Genomic DNA, 24,805 nt, shown 5'->3' with positions numbered 1-24,805 from the left:
GCCTAGGGGTGGGAGAGAGGAGGTTTAGGCACTGGGGTGGGGAGTGGGAGGGACTATGGGCCTTGACTGACAGCTCCCAGGTGAGGGCAGGGCTCCAATGGAATGTGTCCAGATGCCAGGACGAGGACCCTGGGGGCTGGGGCAGGAGCTGGCTCAGTTCCTGGAAGTCAAGGAGTCTGGGTGGGTTGGGGGAGACTAGTTCCCACCCAAACAGGCCAGGCCAGGTTGGCGTTTTTGAGTCCTGGTGGCTGTGGAGGCACCAGCTGACTGCTCCCGCCCCCAACCCCCATTACCCCAGGAGGGAAGGCAGCACCAGGGTCTTATTCCTCCAGGTTGGGGAAGACAACCATGCAAGTCATAGGTTTAAATTAAAAATAATAAAAATAACAATACAAAATAAAAAAAGACAACCCCTGTCCAAATAAACCCATGACAAGCCCACCCAACCCACTGGACACTCTGACAGGTGAGGGGAGAAGAGCAGGTGGTCAGCCTATAAGGGTCACTGCTGGCGACACTAGCAGGCCAGGCTGATGTGCCAGGTAGGTAGTTCCAGCCTCCGCTGTCAGCAGCAGCAGTCTCCAGAAGACAGTGGTCTGGGCAGAGACAGGGAGAGCACAAGGGGCCACACAGGGGCTGGGGCTCCAGGTAGGTCTCAAGGTGGGTCTTGGAGTGCCACGCAACTCCTCCTGTGCTGATTCCGTGTCTTGGTGATGTGAACAGGTTAGCTCTCGAGATTTATTGCACTGTTTTGGAAGAGGCCTGGGGCTAGAGGACAGGCCAGGGCAGCGGGAGGCGGGAGGCAGGAGGCAGGAGTCAGGAGGGCAGGCGGGTGGGCGGCAGTCACCGCTTGGTCTTGGCATCTTCTCGAATCTTCCAGATCACCAGGTGCATGCAGGCGCTGGCATCCTCACTGGAGCTGTGCCCATCCACTGTGGAATGGGCAGAGGCTCAGGGTGAGCCAGTCCTGGGGTCCCACCCCACCCCCACCAAGCCCCAATGCTGTCCCTACCCACGCCACCCCCACCATTCACCATTGTCCTGGATGATCTGTCTGAGGTAGTCAGCCATGAGATTCCGAAGGGAGCGTTTGTAGGGGAGGCCCAGGCGGTGCGGGAAGAGCACAGACGTGTCTACCACAGTGTTGTGGATGACCTGTGGGAACGGCCAGCCTGTCAGAGACCTCAGGGTAGAGGGCCCCAGGAGAGCTGGGCCACGAAGGCACCCAGAGCCTAGGAGGGTTCCGGAGCAGCATGACTGGTCACTGTCCTGCAGCCCTACCCACCGTGAGGATAAAACCTGCGGGGTCAGGATACCTTCAAGGCCAGTAGGTCACTCTCCAGACTGTGTCCAACGAGGATGGTATCAGCACTGAACATACTCAGCAAGACGGCCTGGACATCCCGGAGCGAGATGCTTGTGTCAGCAAGGTCAGCCTCAGTCACCCCTGAAAACCTGGGGAAGGAAGGGCAGGGGCCTTAGAGTGGCTGAGATGGTACCTGGGGTTCCAAACCCTGGAGCTGGGTCAGGGCCAGGGACATTGGACCGTGGTGGAGCATGCGGTTCCCACCCTGGGATCCCAGGTCCTTGAGAATCAGGCCGCACCTAGTGTTGTAGTCAACAATCTCGTTGTCCGGCTTGACGAAGGTGTCATAAACAACCTGCATGTTGGTGTCCACCACCGTGACACGTGTCAGCTCCAGGCCATATGTGGTGTAGGACTGCAGACCAGGAGGACACGGCTCAGACATGCCCCATGGCCTGCATCCCTCCCCAGGCACCACTGACCAGATACCTCCAGCCCAGTGCTCATGACAGGGATGTCCCTGGTTCCTGAGCCCCGCAGCAGAGGTGCTGGCCCTAGGCCAGAGACCTCTGAGGCCTCTCTAGGGGTCAAAGTGGCCATGGACCAGACACCCTTCCCCAAAGCCTGCATTATGTGCAAGAAATCCACACAGCATCTGAGTGCAGAGGGGACCCTGAGTAAAGCCAGACGTGTCCACAGCATGTAGTGTGTGCCGGGGGTAGGGTGAGATCATCTACTTGGTAACAAGAGAAAAGTCTGTTCTAAGCAGATGCTGGCAAGGCTGGGAATGAGCCTTAGAGCTACAGATATAGCGCAACCCACAGGGAGGCAGACCCAACTGTTGTTCACAGCTCTTCTGCTCTTTATACTAAAACCTGCACTGGCCCAAAGCTTCAAGCAGAGGAGATGGGATAGCCCCACAGAGCAGCAAAGACCCCTGCAGCCTACAAGGGCCATGAGTCCTCAGCAAGTGCCTGTGGTCATTCAGATGACTCACCATTTCACAGTCAAGGGCATAGATTCCAGGGTGAGCATCTTCTGGAAGCTCTTTATCGAAGGTCTTCATGAACCCATCAAGGTTTTCTTTGCGGCCGTCCTGCACATGTTGCTGAAGGTGGGGAGGGGAAGAAAGGGGAGGGTGGCAGGCTTGGAGGGTGGAGAAGGAACCTCAGGAAAAGTCAATGAGGCCAAGTTCATGGGGCCAGGCTGGTGCTAGACATTTTCACGGAATGAGCTCCCCTTTCCATTGCAGAGAAATCAAAGGATAAGAAGAAGGCAGCTGAGGGTAATCTTCTCCAACCAGGACAGGGTAGAAGATTCCCAGGACAAGGAAGTATCAAGCAGGGCCCAGGACAGGTACCTACCTTCGCAACCTGGCAGCCAGCGGAGCCAATGGTGGCCGAGCAGCACATGTACTGAGTCTCCCAGCCACCAGCCGCTGAAAGGGAGATGGGGCAGAGGTCAGAGGCAGTATGACCACGCCTCCTGTAGGTCGTTGCTGATACTCACTTTGTCTGGGCTGGCAAGGGGTTCCCAGGAAAGTGAATCCCAGCCCTAGGTCAAAGGGCAGCCCCTGAAAGACCAAGAATTCCAACCCTATTTCTGGGGGGCACCAGGCCCTACATGGGAGAGAGGATTTGGGATAGGCGCAGCCCACTGACCCTGCAAGGGCCCATCCCCAGACTGGCAACAAGGACATGTACAGGCATGGGTCCCCTTGGGGTATGCCCAAAAGAATGCTGCATCCCAAGGAACCCTCCACATGCTCCCCAGAGACGCTCCAGGAGACCTGTGTGTCCCCATAGGTGAAAATCTGACTAAGTGAAAACAGCCACAGGACAAAACAAATCCTTTATCCCCAAATGCCATGTATTTCTACAAGCACTTATGTACTGAAGAAGAGCAAGGGGGGATGACAAGGTTGTGGGAAGCCTTTCTTTACCTGTGTCTAAATGTTGTGACAGAAAGGTCTTTACATTATATTTGTCTTAAGTACAACAAAGGAAAAGAAAATTAAAAGGAGTTGGCCAGGGTCAGAGGGGAGAAGGGCAGGATCTCACCTCGGTTCCGGCGGAGCCGTCCCCAGTGGTAGTAACACTCTTCCTCACGCACACAGCGGCCCGAGGGGGACACAAGGTACTCAGTGCCACAGCGGCAGCAGACCCTGCAGGAGGCTGTCAGGTGCAGACAGGCAGATAGGAGGAAGGGTGAGAAGTCAGGTCAGCCCCATGGCCTGAACCTGTGTCTGCAGCATTCCCTCTACCCAGATGACCTTCCTTGTGCACCTTCAGAGGAGCACAATGACCGGGCAACTCACAGTCTTTGGGCTGAGTCTTCTCCTCAGTGGTGAAGATGACAGCGCCCCCGGGCCGCTTGGGGTGAGGGAAGGGGTAGCCATTCTCCTTGAGCTGGTCCTCAGTGAGCAGGTACTCTTTGAGGCGGTTGTACAGGGCAGCCCCTAAAGATGACCAGGACAGGCAATCAGCTAACAGTGGGATTAGGATGGTCAAGGGGTAGGAAATGGGTGGAAGACAGGGTCAAGGGTGGGGGGCAGGCACTGCGCTCCAGACTCTGGGGGAGCTGGGCTCACCTTTCAGATCTTCCACACGGGGGCTGCTGGGGCGGCTGAATGAGAAGCTGGTCTTGGCGGCCAACTTGCCCCCCAGTACTACCTCATGGGACACAACCTTCCGGCCACTGGTTTCTGGAAGCAGGAGGGGAAGAGTAAAGTAGGCTCAAACTCCCTCATTCCTCCCAAATGCTCCCCCACTTCCTCAGTGCCCTGTTTCCAGGATAGCCTCCCACCACCCAGAGTCAGGGGAGACCTGACCTCATGTGACCCTGGGCAAGTTACACTACCCCTCACATTAATTCAGCACCATCAGGCTTTGGGCTGCCTGGAAGCCCCTCTGTCTTCCCTCCACCTCCAACTCCCTGCCTAGGGGTTTTCACACTCATAGGGAAAGAATTTAACATGAGCTATAATGGCCATTTCGCCCAGGAAGAATAGATTGGGGCAAGGCAGCCCAGCTAAGAACAGAACAGGGAAGCACCCGCTGATGGCTTAATGTATCCTCAAGAAGCACCATGAATGTCTTCCCAGGTTAATGTACAGGCAGGCGAGCTTTGAAGAGGTAGTCCCATTAGCAGGTGATTGGTCCCTCACTGGAGAGACCAGCTCTCAGAGAGGGAGGGTGGCTAAGAGTGAGAAGAGGCTATTCTGAGGGCATGGGGCCAATGCCAGCTTAGACAGAGTCTGACAGCCGAGGGCCTTTTGTCTGAGAATCTTACAGCTCAGAGCAGCAGAAAGGCCGAGGGAGGGTCCCAGCCACCCACTGCAGGAGGTGTGGCTTCAATCTTATAGCTAAAACACCCAGGCTGCCCCGTCCTGTCGGACTTACTGCTGAGAACAGGCACAGTGCTGGGGACCAGGCCCCGCAGCTTTTTTAGGGTGTTCACAGCCACGTTCAAGTAGATGTTCTTGCTGGGGCTGCGGTCGTAAGCCACCTTCTCCTCATTCAGCGCCTAGGGATAACACTCCACTCAGCCCTGGATATCCCGACAAATGGTCCCAGCCCCTCTACCTAGGACCTGGCCCTGCACCCCACAGCCAGCTGGCCCTACCTCCCAGGGTCACCCACCTTCTCTATGGCTTCTTGGTTGGAGGAGCAGAACTTGAGACATTCCTCAATAAACAGGTTGAGATATCGTTGGCGGATGACGGTGGGGACTTTGCCCCCAAACTCTTTTGGGATAACAGGCTTCTTTAAACTCTGGAGGAGACACAGGAATAGTGGAGGGTGGCATGCCCCTGCCTAGTTGTCTGACACACTTTTTAGCACCTTCTCCATATAGGGTGGAGCTTACTGGAAACTGGGCCTTAATGACCACGGGGTCATCATGGGCTGGCTGGTGCCAAGAAATAACCACATCAGTGCTGACAACAGTGTAATGGCTCATGGCAATCTTGTCCTCTCTCCACTCAATGTTTCTGTAAATCAAAACTATAAAACTACTCTAAAACGTGAAAGGTGTGAATTAAAGAGAAAACAAGGGAACGGGAAGAAGGGAGAGCCAGCCCGTAATGCTGGGTGCATCATAAGGGGGGTGCTCTGGCTGACGCAGGGAGGGACAGTTACCTGCAAAGATGGGCTGTGTGCCACACGCTTGGGGGTGATGGTGCTGGTGGTCTTGGACGCCATTCCTGACAGTGTGCGAGTCTTCAGGGGCTGGCTGCCCAGCTCGAGGCCATTGGGAGGCTGGCTGCTGCTGGCTGCGAGGGTCCTCTTGGCACCTGTAGGGGTTGGTGGCGGACAGGGGACATGAGTGCAGGAAGACAGCACACCCATCACTGAGCTGCAGAGCACTAGGCAGCTGCGGCCATTCAGCATCAGCAGAATGTACATCTCGGAGCACAGGGGGTAGGGCAATGGGTGGGAACATGGGCTGTGGAAGGACATTAGGCTCTATCTGCTTTTGGACAAGTCCATTGAGAGGGGGGACAAAAAAATAGGGCTGTGAAGGACGGCAGGTTGGTCTGGCAAGTGGCTGGGGGCTTGGATAGCCTCTGCCACATGTTCCAGCCCCTGACTCTGAAGCATTGATGTCTGAGAGAGGAAAGTCTTGGTTCCTGGACTGAGGACCAGAGGGTCTGGGACGTTCCAGCCTGGTCATTGTGATTCGGTCAGCCTGCCCACCACTGTCTTTGTGTTCTCCTCTCCCTTTGATGAAGTCACAAACCAGACAGTCTCCTGCCCCCAGGGTGGAGGGTGCCTCCTCTGGGGCTGTTTCTGAGGGCTCCAGATAAAGCAGTGGGGTTGAGGCAGGTGTGTCCCTGAGTGTGTGTGCAAGGGGACCTCTGACTAGCTCTGAGCCTGGGCTTGGCTCTGATGACAGGATAAGAGCAGATGAGGAGACCAAGGCACAGAGTGGAGGGCCCAGGTCTCTGGCTCCTGGGAGTCCTAGGCGGTTGGCCTTGCAGGCCATACGAGAAGGGAGAAACATGCACTTTTCAGCTTTTAGACTCATATGGATGAAGAATTTTCTGCAGGGCAAGTGTGCAGCTGCACCAGGTGGGTCTCCCAAAGCTTCAAGAGAGCTGTCGAGGCTCGGGAGAGCCAGGCAGTATTTAGGAATGCCGGCTGCCACAGCGGTGGCTATAGATGGCTGAATGCAGAAGGTGCAGATTAATGAAACTGTACCTGTCTCAGGATGCAATCTCCTTACTCTGGGCTAAATCACTGCTATAAACCCACAACCGTGTCTGTCACTGTCAGGTTCTAATTCAACCTCTTTGGGGAGGGAGAAATCAGAGCCTGGACACACCAGGGAAAACCAGGGAAAGGCTGTGGACATCTGTACACGCAGGACCCCTACATGGAACCTGACCACCCACTAAGTTGGCTGTTTAAGTCTTTAAACAAACAGCAAGGGCCTGACCAGGTGATGGTGCAGTAGATAGAGCGTCAGATCAGGACACAGAGAATCCAGGTTCAAAACCCTGAGATCGCCGGCTTGAGTGCGGGTTCACCAACTTGAGCATGGGGTCACTGGCTTGAGTGTGGGATCATAGACATGACCCCATGGTCGCTGGCTTGAGCCCAAAAGGTTGCTGACTTGAAGCCCAAGATTTGAGCCCAAGGTTGCTGGCTTGAGCAAGGGGTTACTCATTCTGCTGTAGCCCCCCAGTCAAGGCACATATGAGAAAGCAATCACTGAACAACTAAGGAACCGCAACAAAGAATTAAAGCTTCTCATCTCTCCCTTCCTGTCTGTCTGTCCCTATCTATCCCTCTGTCACAAAAACAAAAACAAAAAAACCAGCAGCAAGGTTTTTTCCAGACATCCTAGACTGGAACAGACCCCAGGGAGGCTGAGCCTACATCTGAGGCTTCCAGGTGGCTACAAAAGCCTGGCCTGCCACATTTTCTCAGCTCCAGCCACCACCACAGAGACACTCCCACTGTGTGTGCAGCCCTACTTTCAGACAAGGCTCCATTGGGAAAAGTGTCCCTCAGAGCAGGACAAGAGGCACAGTCTTCAGCTCCTCTCTCAGATTGAATGCACAGTTCAATTAGGGACTGACACCCTCGGCTACACCCCCAGGTTGGCTCCTCCTTCCTAGCACTACTGTCTGAGGCCCAGTGACTACACTCAGACCAGTTCCCACCAGGTCACTGGCCTCCAATATCCCAGGAACCCGGGGGAGGCAAGGACACAAAGACCAGGTAGGGACAAAGCAAGAGGGCCACAGGGAAACCTCCAGGTCAGGGCCTTGGAGGAAGACAGGAAGCTAATGCTAACAAGGCTTAAGTCTAGCAGACAGACATCCCTCAGACTCCACAGCCAGCCCCCCACTCCCAACACCAAAGCCAGGAGAGGCCCAAGGCCGCCAGGCATCATGCATAGTCTACTCTAGCCTCTAACAGTTGAGAACACTTTCTCCCATTTTACAGACCAATACACTGAGGCTAGGCTGGCTCTGCTCAAGGCCACGACTGCAAATACACTGGGAGCTTCACCTCCAGAGACCCCCTCCTGAGACCCCTGCTCTAGAACTCACCTGTAGCCAGGCAGGGGTTGGGGACGTGGGCAATCCTCCTCTTCTCGCCAGGAACTGAGATATGGATGGAGGATGGCTTCTCGGCCGGCTGCTGGGCAACCTGGAGCCAGCTGGCTGACTCCTTCTGAGCCTGCTGAGCCCGCCGGTAGCACACCTCTTGGGCAGTGGGGAGCCGGGTCGGGGGGGCCAGGCCTCTCCTCATGGGCTCTGGCTGGGTGATGAGAAATTCAAGGGCCTGACTATATGTGGGACGCACCCAAAGCAGGCTTCCCAGAGCAACAGGCTGATGGTAGGGCCACTGGCAGGGAGGCAAGGACTCCAGGGTTGGGACTGGGCAGGATGCACCCCTCTCTGCCTTTAAGACTTGCCAATTCCCTGGTGGAAACCAGCTCAGCACTGTGATCCTCAAGCTCATGTTGTCCCACTTGCCCCAGGTGCCGATGTGGCCCTGCTCTCCTCACCTCTGGCATCTAAGTATCCAGGCCATGCCCTCAGCCCTGATATAGGCACAGGGTACGTGGAAATCCCTGCTCCTGATCAGATTGTCATGCTAATCCAATCTCACTTGATCTAACCTTCTCTGGAGTGAATTCCAGAATCCCAATCCTCCCTCAAGACTGAATCAACAGGAGGGAGCTCCAAGTGTAGAGCATAGGACCCATCCTCTGTCCAGCCCTCCCTGTGCCAGCTCACTGACTGCCCCACAGAGATCCGACAACCACTCCTGTCTTTGGGCCGTGGGAGGAAGCTAAGACTGAGAGGTCTGGCCACTTGCCCAAGGTCGCACAGTGCAGTTCAGAGTGAAACAGGGATCACACAGTGTGACCCTGAGGGAGGGCTCAACTGTATCTCACTCTCCCTGTTCTGGGCCCCACTGCCCCCAGGATGCAGCACAACACAGACTAGATGTGGACACCAGGTACTTCTCTGCCAGGACACAGGGAGAGCTGGACTGTGTCTGCCAAAGGAACCCATCAAACTTTGTTCCATAGACAGATTCCCCCTGCCACCCTCCAACCAGGACCCCAGAGGATCCTTACCTCCTTGCCTTGCTTGGAGAGATGAGAGATCCTCCTCTTTTGCCCAGGGAACAGAGTGGTCAGACCCAACTGCTCTTTGTCCTCTACTTTCTCTTCCTTGGGAGGCTAGAACACACATTCGTCCCTCAACAAGGCTCCCTCCCCTGGCCTCACCACCCATACCAACACAGTCAGCCTGGGAGTTAGGGATGGGATTCCCAGACCATAACAAGGAGTAGGGTGGGAAGGGCGGCTCCATATGAGATGCAGGTACTCAACTCCACCCAAAGAGGCACTCCCAGCCCCACCTTACAGGCGATGAAACAGACTATGCCCCCAGCCAAGGACCCTGGGTACTGGCCCAGTCCTGAGCCTACTTCCCATGCCTTGCTGGGGGTGAGTTCTGCAGATGTGCCCAGCCCTTCATGGACTAACTGCCTCCTCCTCTCCCTCCCTCATCTACCCACCTATACCTGCCACCTTGGCCAGGGCAGAGTTAGGAATGTGGGAATCAGACCTGGCCAGGTAGCTCAGTAGGTGTCATCCCAAAACAAGTTTGTGAGTTTGATCCCCAGTCAGGGCACATACATGAAGCGACCAATGAACACACAACTAAGTGAGACAACAAATGGATTTCCCCTCACTCCTCGTCTCTCTCCCTTCCTCTGTCTAAAATCAATCAAAAAAAAAAAAAATGTGGGAACCAAGGGTAGGAAATCAGTATTAGCTGGCAATGCCTCAAAGGGATGTGAACAGGGTGGTGCTAAAGGAACAAGGAGCCCAGGGTTGGACTCTGAGACCCCACAGAGAATCTGCAGTTTTGTGACCTGGCCAGGTAGCTCAGTTGGTTAGAGCGTCATCCTGATAAGCCGAGGTTGCAGGTACATACAAGACACATACAAGAATCAACCAACAAATACATAAATAAGTGGTACAAAAAAATTGGTTTCTTTCTAACATCAATTAAAAAAAAGAAACAAAAAAGCAGGTTTCTGTGCAGGGGACTGGTATGTCCTGTTGTTTAAAGCAAGCTCCCTCTGGTGGCTGACATGGGAACAGGGACCAAGAAGACCCAAACAGATTGGAGCCAGCAAATTTTGGGAGGGACGTCCAAGGAGGAAAGGGAAAGGGGCTAGAACAGGGAGGGGGTAGGGAAGAGGGAAGAGGGAAGAGAGGAGAGAGGAGAGAGGAGAGAGGAGAGAGGAGAGAGGAGAGAGGAGAGAGGAGAGAGGGGTAAGAAGGGACAAGGGAAGAGGGAGACAATGGATAGAGGGGAAGAGAGAAGGTAGTGGAAGGAGGAGGGACTAGAGGAAGAGGAGCTGAAAGGAGAGGGACTAGGGAGAAGGAAAGAAACTGGAAAGAGGGGGAGGAGGTTGGGGGTGCCCGATACAGCACTATCTGACACTTGGATGCTGCCACAGAAGCCCCACAGGGTAGGCCAGAATCCCACCAGTGGGCCATAAGCCAGCATTCTTTTTTCTGGACAGGATGCAAAGGGGCAGTAAGCAATCACCAAGGGTTCCTGAATTTTGGACAAGAGGCTGTCTCCATCTGGGTGCTGAGATTCTAGTCACAGGGATATTCCAAGGACAGAGAACCAGCCGTCTTCCTGAGCCCAGCCCAGACTCTCACCTGCTGGGCCAACCGGCCCCTGTCCTCTGTCTTTACACAGGTGGATTCATTGAAAATGCGCAGGCATTCCTCCATGGGGTCAGAATCAAAGTCAACCTCCTTCTCCAGGGCAGAGTAGTCCACATCTGTGCCTGCTCCTGAGGTTGAGGGGGAGGCTGGGCAAGGCGAGGGGTGTGAGGAGGCTTTGAAGCGCTTGCGTGGCCCTCGTGTGGCTGAGAGGCCCAGGCTAGAGTCCGAGTCAGAATCCGAGCTGGAGCTGAGGTCGGGGAGGGCAGGGGGACGCAGTCCAGGTGCCATGGGCCCTGGGTCCTCGTCCTCACTCTCATCCCCAAAGAGGTCTGCATGGCTCAGGGTCCGCTTCTGCAGCTTGGGGCCAGCCTGGGAGATACCGTCATCCAGAGAGTGTGCCTTCCGCTCCACCAGCTTCCCAGGTGGGGTCTTCCCACCCATCCTGCCCGACAGCTGGGAGGCATCCCCAAGAGTGGAACTGGGACTTAGCTGGTCAATCTGACCTTTCCCTGAGCTGGCCACTAAGGTGGCCAGAGATGGCTTTTTCTTGGTCCCTTGGGGCCGCTCTGCCCTGTGCTGGGGGCTGCTGGCCTTCAAGCCCCTCTTGTCCACACAGGGTTTCACAGCTGGCCTCCTGTGTTCTCTGCTCTTACCCCTGTCTGTTATCTGGACACCATCCCTGGGGCCAGGGGCCAGTGAAACCCCATTTTTCTTCTTCTTGGATCTTCCCTTCTTGGGGCCACTGCATTCTTGTGAGGCCCTGGCTGGGGTGGAGCCAGTCTTGGCTGGGCACGTCTCACTAGGGCCCTTGGGAGGTTGCCCAAGGTCCCCCACATCGTACTGCACGGCCATCTCCTTGGTCTCCCGAAGGCTGCCCTCCTCAGGCTCCTGGGCCTCCCTAAAGCCCGGCTTGCTGAGGCTTTTGCACTTGGACCCTGCCTGGGCCTCCTGGGGGCTGGCAGTGGCAGGCCTGTCCCCAAGGGCTGTGGAAACATCATCATCTGAGTCAGAGAACCTGGCATCGCAGCCACCAAAGGGGTCACAGGGCTTCTTGAGTGCAGGTGTGTAGGGCTCACTGCTGCCACGGGAGCCCCGGGTCCGCTTGGGGGCCCGGTCATCCTTGGAGCTTGCCCTGCTGAGCAGCCGAGCAGAGAAGTTAGACAGTGGGTCATATTCCAGGTCAGTGGACGGCTTGGAATCATCTACTACATACTTGCTGCTAGAGACTGGGCGGCTGTACCGTCGGGGCTGACTCACAGCCTTGGGAATGTACTCCAGGGAACCGCTGCCTCCTCCACCATGGCCCTGGGCCCGGTCCAGGGAGGCCAGCAAGTACTTGCTGCCCAGCTCAGCAGGGCCAGCTAGTGGGGTGGGGTGGTAGCTAGTATTAGGGCTCAACAGGCCTCGGCCAACAGGGTTGTAATCAAAGGACAGTGGGAAGGCATCCTCATCCAGGCTGGTAGCAGGGCCATGGGGTGGCAGGGTGGGGTCGCGGGCTGTTTCCAGGAGCTCCTGGTACCGTCGCTGCTCTATCTCCACCTCAGAGCGCACGGCCTCAATAGCTTGGTTGACCAGCTCCAGCTCCAGGATGTCTGAGCGGGGCTCATCCCCTCTGCCCAGGATGCCATTCTCCCTCTGTGCCGGGAGTTTGGGCAGCTCAGGGTTGTACGGGTCATAACCAAGCCCTGGAATGGTAAGAGGGAGGAAATAGCAGTGAGCAGGCCTGTGAAGTAGTGACCAATGCGAGCCAGCAACCAGCCACTGCCTTGATCCAGAGAACTGGCTTTGGGGAACCTAGTAGGAACCAAACCTCCAGCAGACCCCCACCAAGGCTCAGTGTGCACAGCAAGGATTCCAGAGCACCTCTTCATGCAGGCCCTAGCCTACAGAGGCTAATAGGTGGGGTGAGGGGTGTAGAAGAACCTTGGGCCGAGAGACATAGTCTCCTGGGTCAAGAGACTGGCATGGCCCCTGGAACAACAACTGAAAGAGGTGGATACTTGACAGATAAGACCATAAGATCCAGAAGCCGGGGTGAGATGGCAGTAAGAGTCCCACTGGACACACCTACACCAAAGCCACCCCACACTGCTTCCTGCAATGGGGAGCTAGGAGGATGAAGGAGGGGCCTGACATCCAGGCAGGTCAAAGGGCACAGAGATATTTGACAGGATAAGATGGGAACCTGTTCAGAGCTCCCTGGTTCAGGGTTGAGGGTCAGGGTTGCCCACACAACAGGTCTAAGGCATGCAGGCCTCTGTCCCACACACCTCTCTGCAGGAAAGTCTGCTGGGCTGTGTGTATACAAATGAGAAAACAGAAATCACTAAGTAGCACTGTGGACAAAGGATACCCCCACACTTTTAACGGAAAACGAGGCAAAAGGCAATCTATGGGGTGATTCCATGGGTATAAAAAAGGAAAAAGTACATGCCAGAGGTCAGCACAGCCCAAGTGCCACCAGTGTTGGCATGAACCTCAAGGACTCCCTTATGGACAGAGATGCAGATATCTTCAATTAAATGTGAGCAAATAACACATGACACTTTGAGAAAGGAGTAATATACATATTCACATATACCAATTTACCACAAATATTCCAGAGTTTATATGTTCATCACTAGATAGTCTATCAGACATAACCCTGCAGCATCTCCAAAGAAAAGGCCAATAAAGATGCCCTTTGGTTGGAGAATGACAACTGATTCTCCCAGAGCTTCCAGGAGCCAGCCTGCCCATATGTGGACTTAGCTCATGAAAGCAAGTGTGGACCTCTGGTCCTCAGGACCAGCGGTTCTCAACCTGTGGGTCACGACCCCGGCGAGGGTTGAACGACCAAAACACAGGGAAGAGAGGGTTGAGAACCGCTGCTCAGGACTGTCAGAGAATCCATCTGTGCTGCTGGAAGGTCCCCAGGGTGTGGTGACTTGCCATAGCAGCCCCAGGAAACTCACGTCACCTTATTTAGGGAGATGTCCATTTGGCTGGCTGCCCACCAGTGACAATCTTTGCAGGGGACAGTGACTGGGCCTGGGCTGCCTTTGGGGAGGGGATGAGAGGGAAGGGTTTATTGTAGAAGTGTAATCTGGCTTTTAACTTGGATGCAATTTTTGAAATTATAGTATATTTGGAAAGGAGAAAGGAAGCATGTATCTATGCTTTAGACCACGGAGGACATGCCAGGGCTGGGCATGGGAGACAGGAGGTAAAACGACAGAGGGCCGAGTGCCAGAGGCAGACCAGGTTTCAGGGGCTCTCCTTGTGCGGCATTCAAGCTGGGAGAAGCCACTCCATGTCTCCCATATCACAGCTGAAGACACTTGGGTGTAAGGACCCAGGGTCAAGACTCACAGGCTCTCTGCCCCATTGAGGGACAAGGTAAAGGGACCATCCTGAGGAAAGGCTAGAGAGCCCAGCAGCAGGATCGAGGGCACCCTCCTAGCCCCACCCTGACCCAGGATGGACTCCTTCACACCAAAGGCAGACCCACTCCAACCCCGCACCCACCTGTATGAACAGATAGGAATTAATGCCCCTGCCTATCCCCCAAGCCCTGGCTGCCAACAGAGCCCAGGCCAAGGCCACCAGCCATTAACTAGGATCACTTACTGGGCCTGTCTACAGAGGGTTGCACTGGTCTCTAGCGGGGGGGGGGGGGGGGGGGGGGGCATGAGGGGGGGTGGATGAGGGACTCCAGCCCAGCCCACCTCACTCCCTAACCTCCCTCCTTTGGTTAAGATGGCTCCTGCCCCACCCTGCCTTCCCTGTGGGGTATTGGAGCAAGGGCCCACCTAGTAGGAAGGCTCTCCCCCTGGACAACTCAGCAGGACCAATGGATGGGGGTCAGGACCCATGCAAAGCCCACAAATGGCCACAGGCAAATCCACAGACGCCTTAGCCCTTCTCCAAGGTCAGGAGGTCAGAGTACGGAGCCTAGGGATTTTCAGCCACTTTGGATTTGAAGGGTTTTCTCCAAGGAGCCAGTGCTTTGGGAGACAGGTGGAGGAGCCACTGTGCCCTGGGAGAGAGGTAGGAAGGTGGCAGCCCTGCGACATTCCTGAGACCACCTGGCCTCACTGGCTCCAGTGGACCAGAGGCAGAGCTCTGGCTTTGTCAATGAGAGACTGTACTGGCATGTCTCCTTAGGGCTATTACACATGCTCTACCCTTTCCATTTTCCAGGCAGCCCACAAACTCAATTGTCAGATGGAAAGGGCAGTGCACTGGGGGATCTGAGCCACTCACTCTGAAAGGATGCGGCTCCTGGCTCTACCCAGCCCTGGATCTGAGCACCTATGAGCTCTGCCAAGATGGGACATTTTCAATCCCAAATGGAGGCTGTCTCCCTGTCCTACCCACTACACCAAAGAGCAAAAGAAACTGCCCAAGGTGGGCCTGTGTCAAGGTCCTGATCCTGCCCTTCTGGGCCTCAGTTTCCCCACTGGTATCATAAGGCTGTATCACCAACCTGAGGTGCTCTAGACAGATCTGGGAGCTTCCAGGGGTTTTGCTATAGCCCTGAGGCTTAGAAATAAGCACACAGGAATAGAGCTCAGCTCCCGAGGCAGGCATCCCCTGAACCCAAGATTATCTGAGGTTTGGGGAGCACAAGTACAGAAGGTACTTGTTCATGCCATCTAGCTTCCTGCCCCACCTGCCTTGGAGGACCAGGTGCCTCATGTGATCTGTCAGAATCAGAAAGGTTCCAAGAAAAGGTTTTGTAAGCTGCCTGATACCCTGTGGATCCTGCCCACCCACTGATGGGAGCAGTCAGAAGGCAACTCAACAGGTGACCCTTGAGGTCAAGAAGGGCACCTTGGAAGGAGTCCTCCAATTATTGGGGATTAATTTGGATAGAAGAGAAGAGTGCTCATTTGTGCTGTTCACACCAGTAAGCATGCCTCTGTTAAGAAAGATTAATTGGGCCGTTTATCAGAAAAGAGAGCCATCTGGGGATGGCTGGGAAAGCCCCCTAAAGGCCCAGACCAGGGAGTTACACCTTGAGAAAACCCCAGGCCTAATTCCTGCCCCCTACTCCAAGGCAAGGGATGGGCCAGCTTCTGCTCAGTTCATGAGACACCCATGAGGTAAAGTGCATATCAGGTGATCACTTGAGGGGTGTCCCTTGGGAAGGCCCCCTGCCAGGTTGGGGAGGGGGAAAGATAGGGAGCAGCCCCAACAGCTCACCTTCCCCTGGTCACTCGTGTTGACTTTGTGTACCCAGCACCACACACCCACAGGAACCTGGCCTGGCTGAAGGAGAAAGCAGCTCCTCTCCTGGTTCCAGCACCACTGGCGGCTCCCCCAGTGACCTCATCCCCCCTTGGACTCTCTGATCATCAGCTTCTGGGACAGACGTCTGGCACAGCAGAGACCAGGCCTCTTCCCCGTTTCTGGGGCTGTGGACAATGGATGAAAAACCTGTATGGGCTGGGGCACGAGCTGGGGGAAGAACATCGCCAAACTGCAACAGGCTGACCCACAAACAAGACAGGCACAGGCCTTCCCTGGTCCTTGCGGCCACCTCCAACCCCTCCAGATCTTTTCTCTGCCAAAACACCCTTCCCCCTCTGGCCCTGTCCTGGCTTCTTCTCCTCCATGCTCCAACAACACCCTCTGTTCCAAAGACCACAGGTGCCCTTCCCTAACCGCTAAACATGGAATCAATGACAAGACATCGAGTGTAAAGACCCCACTTGGGGAGGACATGATCCCACCACCTCTGGCTTCTGAAGGCCCAGCCATCACCCACCGTCTTCTCTCCCCAATCCACCCAAGGACTGAAGATAAATGTAGGACTGCAACAGGGGTCCCCCAGCTTTGCATCTGTTAAGACATCAACATGGACTCCTCCAACCCTGGTGGCAGTCATAGCCTACTGATCCACCCCCCCCCACACCCCCAGCAGGGGTGCTAGGGACACCAGGAGACACAGTCCTGCTGCACAGGAGATAAGCAGAGACACGAGGACTACTCATGGTGGAGTAACTAGACTCAGCCAGGATGGCAGAGGCCTTGAGATGGAGCCAGGAGACTAAGGACATTCCCTAAGGCCGCAGTGGTGGAACAGGTATTAGGGAAGGTGGAACAGGGCTGGAGTGCTCCACGCTTGGGGTTTTTCTGGGTAATGGGATCTGGCAAACAGTACTCCTGAAGGCTACCCCAATGGGAGGCAGAGTAACTCCCCAGGTCCTAAGAGGGACTGGCTACTTCTTCCCAAGCCATCTCTCTGCTACTGGGAGCCTCCTCTCATCCCTACTCCTAGACATTAGGACACCCCATTGGTGAGGCCAGGAGCCTAGGGATGAAGGTACCTGGCCACCCACTCATTCTGAACCACAGGAGAAAGCCCCCTGCTGCCCAGGGCACCCCAGACACCTGGAGAGAGAACATACAGGCCACCAGTAATGTGCTACCAGATATACATGGGGACATTTGAAACATGCCCCTGCTGAGGCTAGCTGCACGTAGAGGAGTAGGTCTGGAGTCCTCTTCCCCACTTGGCAGAGTCCACACCTGCCTCTGTGGCTGATGACAACACTGGAGGACCTGGGGTGATGGTTTGAGGCTCAGACCCCCTACAGCCTCCCCTAGTGCCCCTCAGTTCTAGTCCCACCTGGGATACAGTGCAAGTCCAGGGTCTCAGTGCAGGTGGCACCACACAGCCACCTCCAGGGGAAAAGACAATCCCACCAGACCTGGGACCACCACCAAGTCCATTCTCTCTGCACCCTGGCATCCATCATTACACCAGCTGCTGGACAGCCCTGCTCCCCAAATCTGATCCCGGGGCCAGCCTGCCCTCTAAACACCCACAGACTACGCTTCAAAATATACAGGACAGTATAAAAACTCAGGAAAAATATCTAGAGCGGCAGGCTGCAAGGGCAAAGATGGGCACCCTGGGTGTGGGGTGAAAGGCGGACTTTTCTCCTTTGCACTTGTCTGTGCTCACAGTCCATGACAGCATGAATATTTTAATGGGCCCAACCAAGAAAGTCTCAAAATAGTGTTGCCACTCTTTCTGGGACTGGTGCATCACCGACTTCCCAAACATACGGTTTTTCTACAATGAGTAATTCTGGGGTCGTCTCCTTCATCACACAGGCTCTCAGGAGTGTTTTGCCCTGCCCCCCAACCCCTGCACAGAGACCCAGCGACTCAGAGCACCTTTCAGATGTTCCAAGTGAAGTCAGGTGAAGGTGCACCCCATCCAGGAAAGACAGAGTGCTGTGCTCCTATAGGCAGTCCCAGGATGTAGGACCAAGGCGAGGGGGGAGCCAACTGCAACCCCTAAGAAAGAGTCCACACACAGGGGTTACACATGAGCACAGTGGCTTTTATTACTTGACTTGCAGGCAGGTGCTGGGGAGGGGGGTGACAGAGGGCTAGCTCCTGAAGCAGTGCTCACACCCTGCTCTATGAGGGCCCTCTGGACCACACTCCCACAGGAGGGGACACCAGTCTCTCCAGACAAGAGACTGTGATGTATGACTATCAAATAGGCAGGGATGGATCTGGCCTCTAGGACACAGAGGGACAAGCATCACCAGAATGTGCCTGGAGTGACTGTGGTCCAGTGCCCTCTGGACATGCCCTCCCCATCACCTTCCAGGCTCTGCCTCCTCCGTCTATCAGCTCAACATGCTGAGCCCCTGGTTTCTCTCTGCATGCCTGAGCTAACCAGTACAAATGTCTGCAAAGGTCTATAGGATGGATGAATCGATGAATGAATGAAATACCGACCAAGAGCCATGGGCCTCTCAATGCCTGGAGCACGTCCACTCCCAAGGACACAGGCCTCTGTCGTGATCAGTAGAGACAGTCCCTTCAGGACAGACAACTCCAAGTAGCCACACAGCAAGGTTAACCGGCTCTGAGTCCCCCATCTCCCCATCTTTGGGGCAGACCAGCTGGACCGCAGTGGCACTCTCATGGCCTGTACTAGAAAAGGACAAGTTATAAGTCAGTGTGACAATGGGAACCCTACCAAAACTGCCAGGGATGGAAGTGATGATGGGGGACAGCTTCTTCTTCCCCTCCTATGCCCCTCCAAACCACAGAGCACGAGAATATCCCAGGCCTTTCAGTGTGCTATCTCCCTGCCCAGAATCCTAGACTGCTGCCAGCCTTCCAACCTATTTCTAATACCAGGTAGAACTCCTACTCATCATTCAAAGCCCAGCTCAGTAACCATGTGCATGGGGACATGCACCTGACTTCCCTACTACCCCATGTGCCAATTGCTCTCTGTCTCCGGACTCTGGCCCATATCTGTGATGCTGGACACACCTCCTTTGCTTCCAGATACGTACTGAATTCACAAAGACCCAAAAGAGCTCTTATGGAGGGCCCTAGGGCAGCTCCTGCTTTTACCGGTGACATGAAGGCCTGGATGTACTTACATGCGTGGGTACAGGCTAAGGTCACAGCGTGTGAAATGGCCAAGTCCCACTCCTCAGAGCACTCAGGGTCTGGGCCCCCCATCATCTTCCTGTCCTGTTCTCCTCCAGCAAACTAAAACAGCAATCGGGAGGGCAGTTCCCCCATGAATGCTCCTTGGCCTTTTCAATCCTGCCTGCCACCAATGTAGCTCCACTGACAGGCAATCCACACAGCCATCTCCAGAAAACCCAGTGCCCAGAGGTAGCCACAGGACCAATCTCCCCAAAACTTCTGGCACACATGCCTGCTTCCTCAAACAGTGCAGGCTAACTACTGCAGGTACTCCTGAGGTCCTGGCCACCACCAAGGAGGAAAACGGTGGCCAGGAGATGCCTCCATGAATCTCAGTCCAAATATGCCCACACTGGCCTGGACCAGCCTCTCCCTCAATACTTAATTTCATTCTGTTCCACTCTCTGTTGTGAACCAGATCACAACAGTCAGACTGCTGCACATGTACAGCTCAAAGAATAACAAACCCAACTCCTGAGCACCTACCGCTCAGCTCCTACTGCTCAGCTTACAAACCATCTGCTGGAAAATACTTGTAAAGGGGGTTCTGAGGGGGAGGGGGAGAGAAGCAAAAGCAGGAAGAAGGGTTTCTGCAGCTCAGCAGCATCAGATGGAGAGGAGGCACGCTGCTATTTGTTGAGGCCTGGTTTGCAGAAGAGATAAATGAGAGGCCAGGCTGCCCCTTCCTGGGCCGGCTCTTTGCACAATACAAAACGAAGCCAAAATGCCTTCACTAGGGTCTCCACCCCATTGCAAGGGCTAAAAATCTGTTGGGTACTCCACCTCCCCTCTAGAGCCCCTGAAGAACTTGGGGGGGGCCACACCCAAGCCCCATGTAGTGGTCCCCCAACCCTAACCAAGGTTCTTAGACTCCTGTGCCTCTAGCCTCTGGGCCTGAGGAACTAACAGAGGTGGTGTTTTCAGGGTCTGTCATCCCCACAGGCCTTGGCAGCTCACCCATGCCATTCCAAAATACACAACAGGCCAGTGCTAGGACACTGATCATGTCAGCAGTATTGACATTTGGGGCTGATAAATCTGTGTGTAGGGGAAGGGTCCATCCTGGGCACAGTGGGGTATTAGGCAGCATCCCTGGCCCCCACCCACTGAATGCCAGCAGCACCCCTTGTTGTGACCACCACAGATGTGCCCAGACATTGCCCCAGGTTCCCTTGGTTGGGGAGTGCAGACTCCTTCAAGTGAGAAGCTGATGTACAGATAACATGCACCACCTGCATAACACATTCATGTCCCTCCTAGTACAGCCCCCTTCCCTAGCCCCTCCATGTATCCCAGCTACTCACCACCCACTTTCATACAGCCTGAGCCCAGGCTGTGGGTCGTTTGTCAAAGCCTGAGCCCAGAATATCATTGCTCTACTGATCAGCACTAAGCAAAGAACCCTAAAATACCCAAGCCTGGATCTCGGTGAGAAACAGGTTTTTACAGCTCCCAGACCATCTGGAGGGGCTGCCTGGTGTGGAAACCACAGACCCGGAATGGCCTTACTAAACAGAATCCAACGTAATCAATGTGGCAGGATCACAATTTTGGTGAAAAGGCACAAAGTCTTTTGTCTTTAAGGCTGAGAGGAAGGATAAGCTGACAGATGGGAGACTTGGGACAACATACAAAACATTTTTCTTTTGGCTTTTTGGTACTCTTCAATGTTTTTAAATGAGCACCATCTAAGTTCTGAAAAAAACTTATTTTAACAGAGGGATCTGTGTGAGGCAGAAGCACAAACAAATCCAGGTTTGTTTTATCCGTGAAACAGCTAGTGCAAGAAGTGAATTCAGTGCTGGTGACATTTACAAAAAGAGAACTGCTTTGACAACCCATAGCACCTTTACTCTAATCCACCTTTACAGAAAAAACAAGAACAACAAAACAATCACCCACCCTGCAGCAGTGAAGGCCCCTCCTCTGGGAGGCCTCAGGCTTCAATCTCAGGAGGCTCATAGCCCCAGTTCCCTGAGGGGGTCCCTGGGGGGCTGGAACCACACCTGTACACAGAGCTTCCATGGAAGGACATAGAGGTGATGCTTAAAAAGGCAGCCTCAGCAAGAAAAGAATAATCTATGACCAGAGGTTATTAACATCTCAGCTCAAATCTCACACCTCCTACAAGAACCCCCCCCCCATCTCTCCCAGCTGTCACCAAACCCTGCTATGACAGTGACAATCACCACTATGATACCTAAAGAAGCAACTCAGGCCCTGGCAGAGTGGCTCAGTTGGTTACGGCGTAGTCCCAACTTGCTAAGGTTGCAAATTCCATCCTGGTAACGGCATATACAAGAAACAACCTGTGACATGAATAAGTGGAACAACAAAATTGATGTTTTTCTCTCTCTCCCTTCCTTTCTCTCTGAAAATCAATAAATAAAAATAAAAAATAAAGCCCTTGCCGGATAGCTCAGTTGGTTAGAGCATTGTCCCAATATTCAGAAGTTGCTGATTCGATTCCCCGTCAGGGCCCACACAGGAACACTGATGTTTCTGTATCTCTAAAATCAATAATAAATTTAAAAATTAAATTAAAAATAAAAAAGAGAAAAAGAGAAGCAAGTCCAATAATGTTCTCTGCTCAAAGCAAAGCAGGGCTGGGAGCCTATCCCCCTCCGGTCCCTGTCAGGTGGGTCTGACTCCTTCCCTATGCAGTCGCGACTGACACTCAGCTTGACACACAGTAGGTGCTCCTAAGTAAGGCACAGTCGGGGAAGTAGCGCAGAAATAAACAAGGGCTGTCAGAGGCACTTAAAAGGTCCGGGTAAGCGGCGGGCACAGTCCTCCCTCCCCAGGAGTTCAGATGCGAATTAGAGTAGGAGGAATCCTGGGGCCTGCTAACCAGTGTCAGCCGGGATCGCTTCCCAAGTCCCGCGCTCGGACTGCATTATCTCACTCCACCCTTGTGTGACACCCCTCGAAGGGCATGTTTTCCCGTTGTTTACGTTTTACACTCGTGGAAACGGAGGCTCACAGAGATCTCGGGACTTTAGCCGGGCCCTGAGGTGGGTGGTCCCGGTCCTGACTGGAGGGACGTTGCCCGCGAGTGTGTGTGTGGGAAGAGGGCTGGGACGGGAATGGGGACCGGAGAAGCGCCGGCGGTGGAGTCCAGGCCCGGGGCGAGGAGCCTAGCCCGGGGAGAACGAGCGGGCTGGCATTACCTGCTGCGGGGGGCGCCGCTCCGCCGCCGCCGAGCGCGCCCGGGCCCCGGGCCCCGCGGTGCCGAAAGTGACAGTAGGGCCGCCGGCATGGACCCCCGGGCGCCCCAGACCAATAGGGGCAGTCGATGGCCCGGAAGAAGCCGGTGGAGCGTAGCATGGTCAGTCCCGTGGCAAGGCCCCGACCCGGAGCCGCCCAGGTCCCAGACCGGGTCCCTCACTGGCGCCGTGGTCGCCTCCGCCCGCGCCTCACAAACCCCGATACCGCCATCTTGCTCAGAGGACCCCAGAGGCCCCCGGGACGACGCCGTAAGGCCCCGGGGAGTGGCTGTCCACAGCGCGCCCGATCAGAAACACCTAATCTCGCGGGATCGAGGCGGGTCGCGAACTCGTGGACCGGGACAGGCAGCCACGAGCGATGAGGTGGGAGATGCAGACCGTATTACCTGAGGTTTCTGCCGGCCTCTCTGGTGCCGCTGCCCGGCCTTCCGCGGCGACTGTAGCACCATCTTGAGCCCAAAGCCCCTGTGGTGCCTGGGTTGCCCACGGTGCGCCTGACCAAAAAAGCTCCTCAGGGCCGGTATATGGCTTATTTGCATTTAATTTGTGTATATTAGCATTTTCCTCCAACATGCCCTCTGCTGGACAAGTGAGTCCTGTACCTGTACCCAACAATCCCAATGCCCGAGTTACTTCACACTCTAAAATTCAGTGATTGATTTCTCCCACCTGGACTCTTGTCAGCAGTGTAATAATCCCCAGGTCCACAGAAGTCCTATTCTCATTCACTCATCTGTCTACCAAATACTGAGCGCCTGCTCTATGCCAGCTGCCATACATGCTATGCTGAACCGTATTTTGTTTATCCATGCCTCAGATGAGGGACATTTGGGTTGCTTTATGTTTGTCTATTGTGAATTGTGCTACTATGAACACGTATGTAGGTATAGTTGATTAAGTACCTTTTCTTTCAGTACTCGTTTTTATTTTTTATTTTTTAGAGGGAGAGAGACAGGCAGGAAGGGAAGAGATGAAAAACATCAAGTTGTAGTTGCAGTACTTTCAGTTGTTCCTTGATTGCTTCTCATTCATGCCTTGACCACAGGGGGCTCCAGCCAAGCCCGTGACCCCTTGCTCAAGCCAGCGACCATGGGATCATGTCGATAATCTCATGCTCAAGCCAGTGACGTTAGGGTTTCGAACCTGGGACTTCAGCATCCCAGATGTACAGTCTATCCACTGTGCCACCACCAGTCAGGCTTGTTTTTAAAATGATATAAGGCCCTGGCCGGTTGGCTCAGTGGTAGAGCGTCGGCCTGGCGTGCAAGGGGTCCCAGGTTCGATTCCCGGCCAGGGCACACAGGAGAGGCGCCCATCTGCTTCTCCACCCCTCCCCCTCTCCTTCCTCTCTGTCTCTCTCTTCCCCTCTCGCAGCTGAGGCCCCATTGGAGCAAAGATGGCTCGGGCGCTGGGGATGGCTCCTTGGCCTCTGCCCCAGGCGCTAGAGTGGCTCTGGTGGCAACAGAGCGACGCCCCCTGGTGGGCAGAGCATCGCCCCCTGGTGGGCAGAGTGTCGCCCACTGGTGGGCGTGCCGGGTGGATCCCGGTCGGGCGCATGCGGGAGTCTGCCTGTCTCTCCCCGTTTCCAGCTTCAGAAAAATAAAAAAATAAAATTAAATTAAAAAATAAAATGATATAAATTTGTTGCCCATGTTTAGAACTTGGGGTGATGTCACATAAAAATTGTAATCCCCAGCCACTCTATGAATTGTTGGTGACACTGGGCCCACCAGCTGGCAATTGCCGTGGACCCCGTGTGAAGGGGGTGAGGGGTGAGGGGTGTCTGTTCAGGTCCCCCTTCTCCCAGCCCACCTCTCTCCTTACTTCAGCCACCCAGCCCCAGGGCATTTGAGATTGAGACCCCTTGCCCAGAGATCTCAGCACACCTCTCCACCACCAACAAAAGGGTTGAGTGTAGCTAGTGACAATGTTAGTGAAGTGAAATGAGGTCATCCTTGAACTCACACTAGTAAGTGCTCCATTCATACTCACTGGCCTTAGCCGTTCATTCCACAAATGTTTACCAAATATGTACTCCATGCCAGACACGGTGCTAGAAACATTAGTGAACAAAGAAAAGACCCCACCCTGATGGAGGTGACATTCTAGATGGAGTAGAGAGACAATAGGAAATTTAGGAAATAAGTAAATAAATGAGATAAAATGACAAAAGGCAGAAAGTGGAGGGGAGTAGAACTGGGTAGGGAAAAGGAGTGATCCATAGTGGATCACTATGGAGAAAGTGGGATTTCAGCAGATCTGAAGAAGGTAAAGAGCCAAGGAGACATCTAGAGAAAGAGCATTCCAGGAGGAGGGAACAACATATCCAAAGGTCTGTGCCTGGCATGTTGGAGGAACAGTGTGCAGGCACAGTGAGCAAGGGAGAGAGATGGAGGAGGTGAGGGCAGCAAGGTAACAGGAGTAGGGAAGCAGGTGGTACAGAGCCTTGCGGGCCTTGGGATGTTGGGTTTTTATCAGGAGGGAGGTGAGAACCTTGGAGAGCTGTGGGACCTGACTCAGGCGATCGCGTGCGCCCTCTAGTGGATACCATGGGAGGACAAACGATGGGGTTAGGGAGAGGAAAAGGGAGAAG

The 24,805-nt window shown here is 54.6% G+C and overlaps 1 protein-coding gene across 1 annotated transcript; it reads right to left on the bottom strand.

The window, feature by feature from the left end:
- Nucleotides 1-22,426, bottom strand: REXO1 (RNA exonuclease 1 homolog). The gene is made up of 16 exons (XM_066277110.1): nucleotides 22,156-22,426; nucleotides 10,520-12,213; nucleotides 8,909-9,013; nucleotides 7,869-8,079; nucleotides 5,446-5,600; nucleotides 4,948-5,079; nucleotides 4,708-4,831; nucleotides 3,897-4,010; nucleotides 3,624-3,764; nucleotides 3,367-3,480; nucleotides 2,671-2,744; nucleotides 2,304-2,414; nucleotides 1,606-1,721; nucleotides 1,317-1,455; nucleotides 1,035-1,155; nucleotides 1-932 (listed from the first exon to the last, which is right to left on the bottom strand). The coding sequence occupies exons 1-16, from the start codon at nucleotides 22,310-22,312 to the stop codon at nucleotides 844-846; spliced, it is 3,597 nt and encodes a 1,198-aa protein (XP_066133207.1). The 5' UTR covers nucleotides 22,313-22,426; the 3' UTR covers nucleotides 1-843.
- Nucleotides 22,427-24,805: the final 2,379 nt, after the last annotated feature.

Source organism: Saccopteryx bilineata, chromosome 1 (assembly GCF_036850765.1).
Source record: "Saccopteryx bilineata isolate mSacBil1 chromosome 1, mSacBil1_pri_phased_curated, whole genome shotgun sequence".
NCBI classification, from domain to species: domain Eukaryota; kingdom Metazoa; phylum Chordata; class Mammalia; order Chiroptera; family Emballonuridae; genus Saccopteryx; species Saccopteryx bilineata.
Note: the sequence above shows the minus strand (reverse complement) of the source record. Positions and strands in the feature narration are given on the sequence as shown.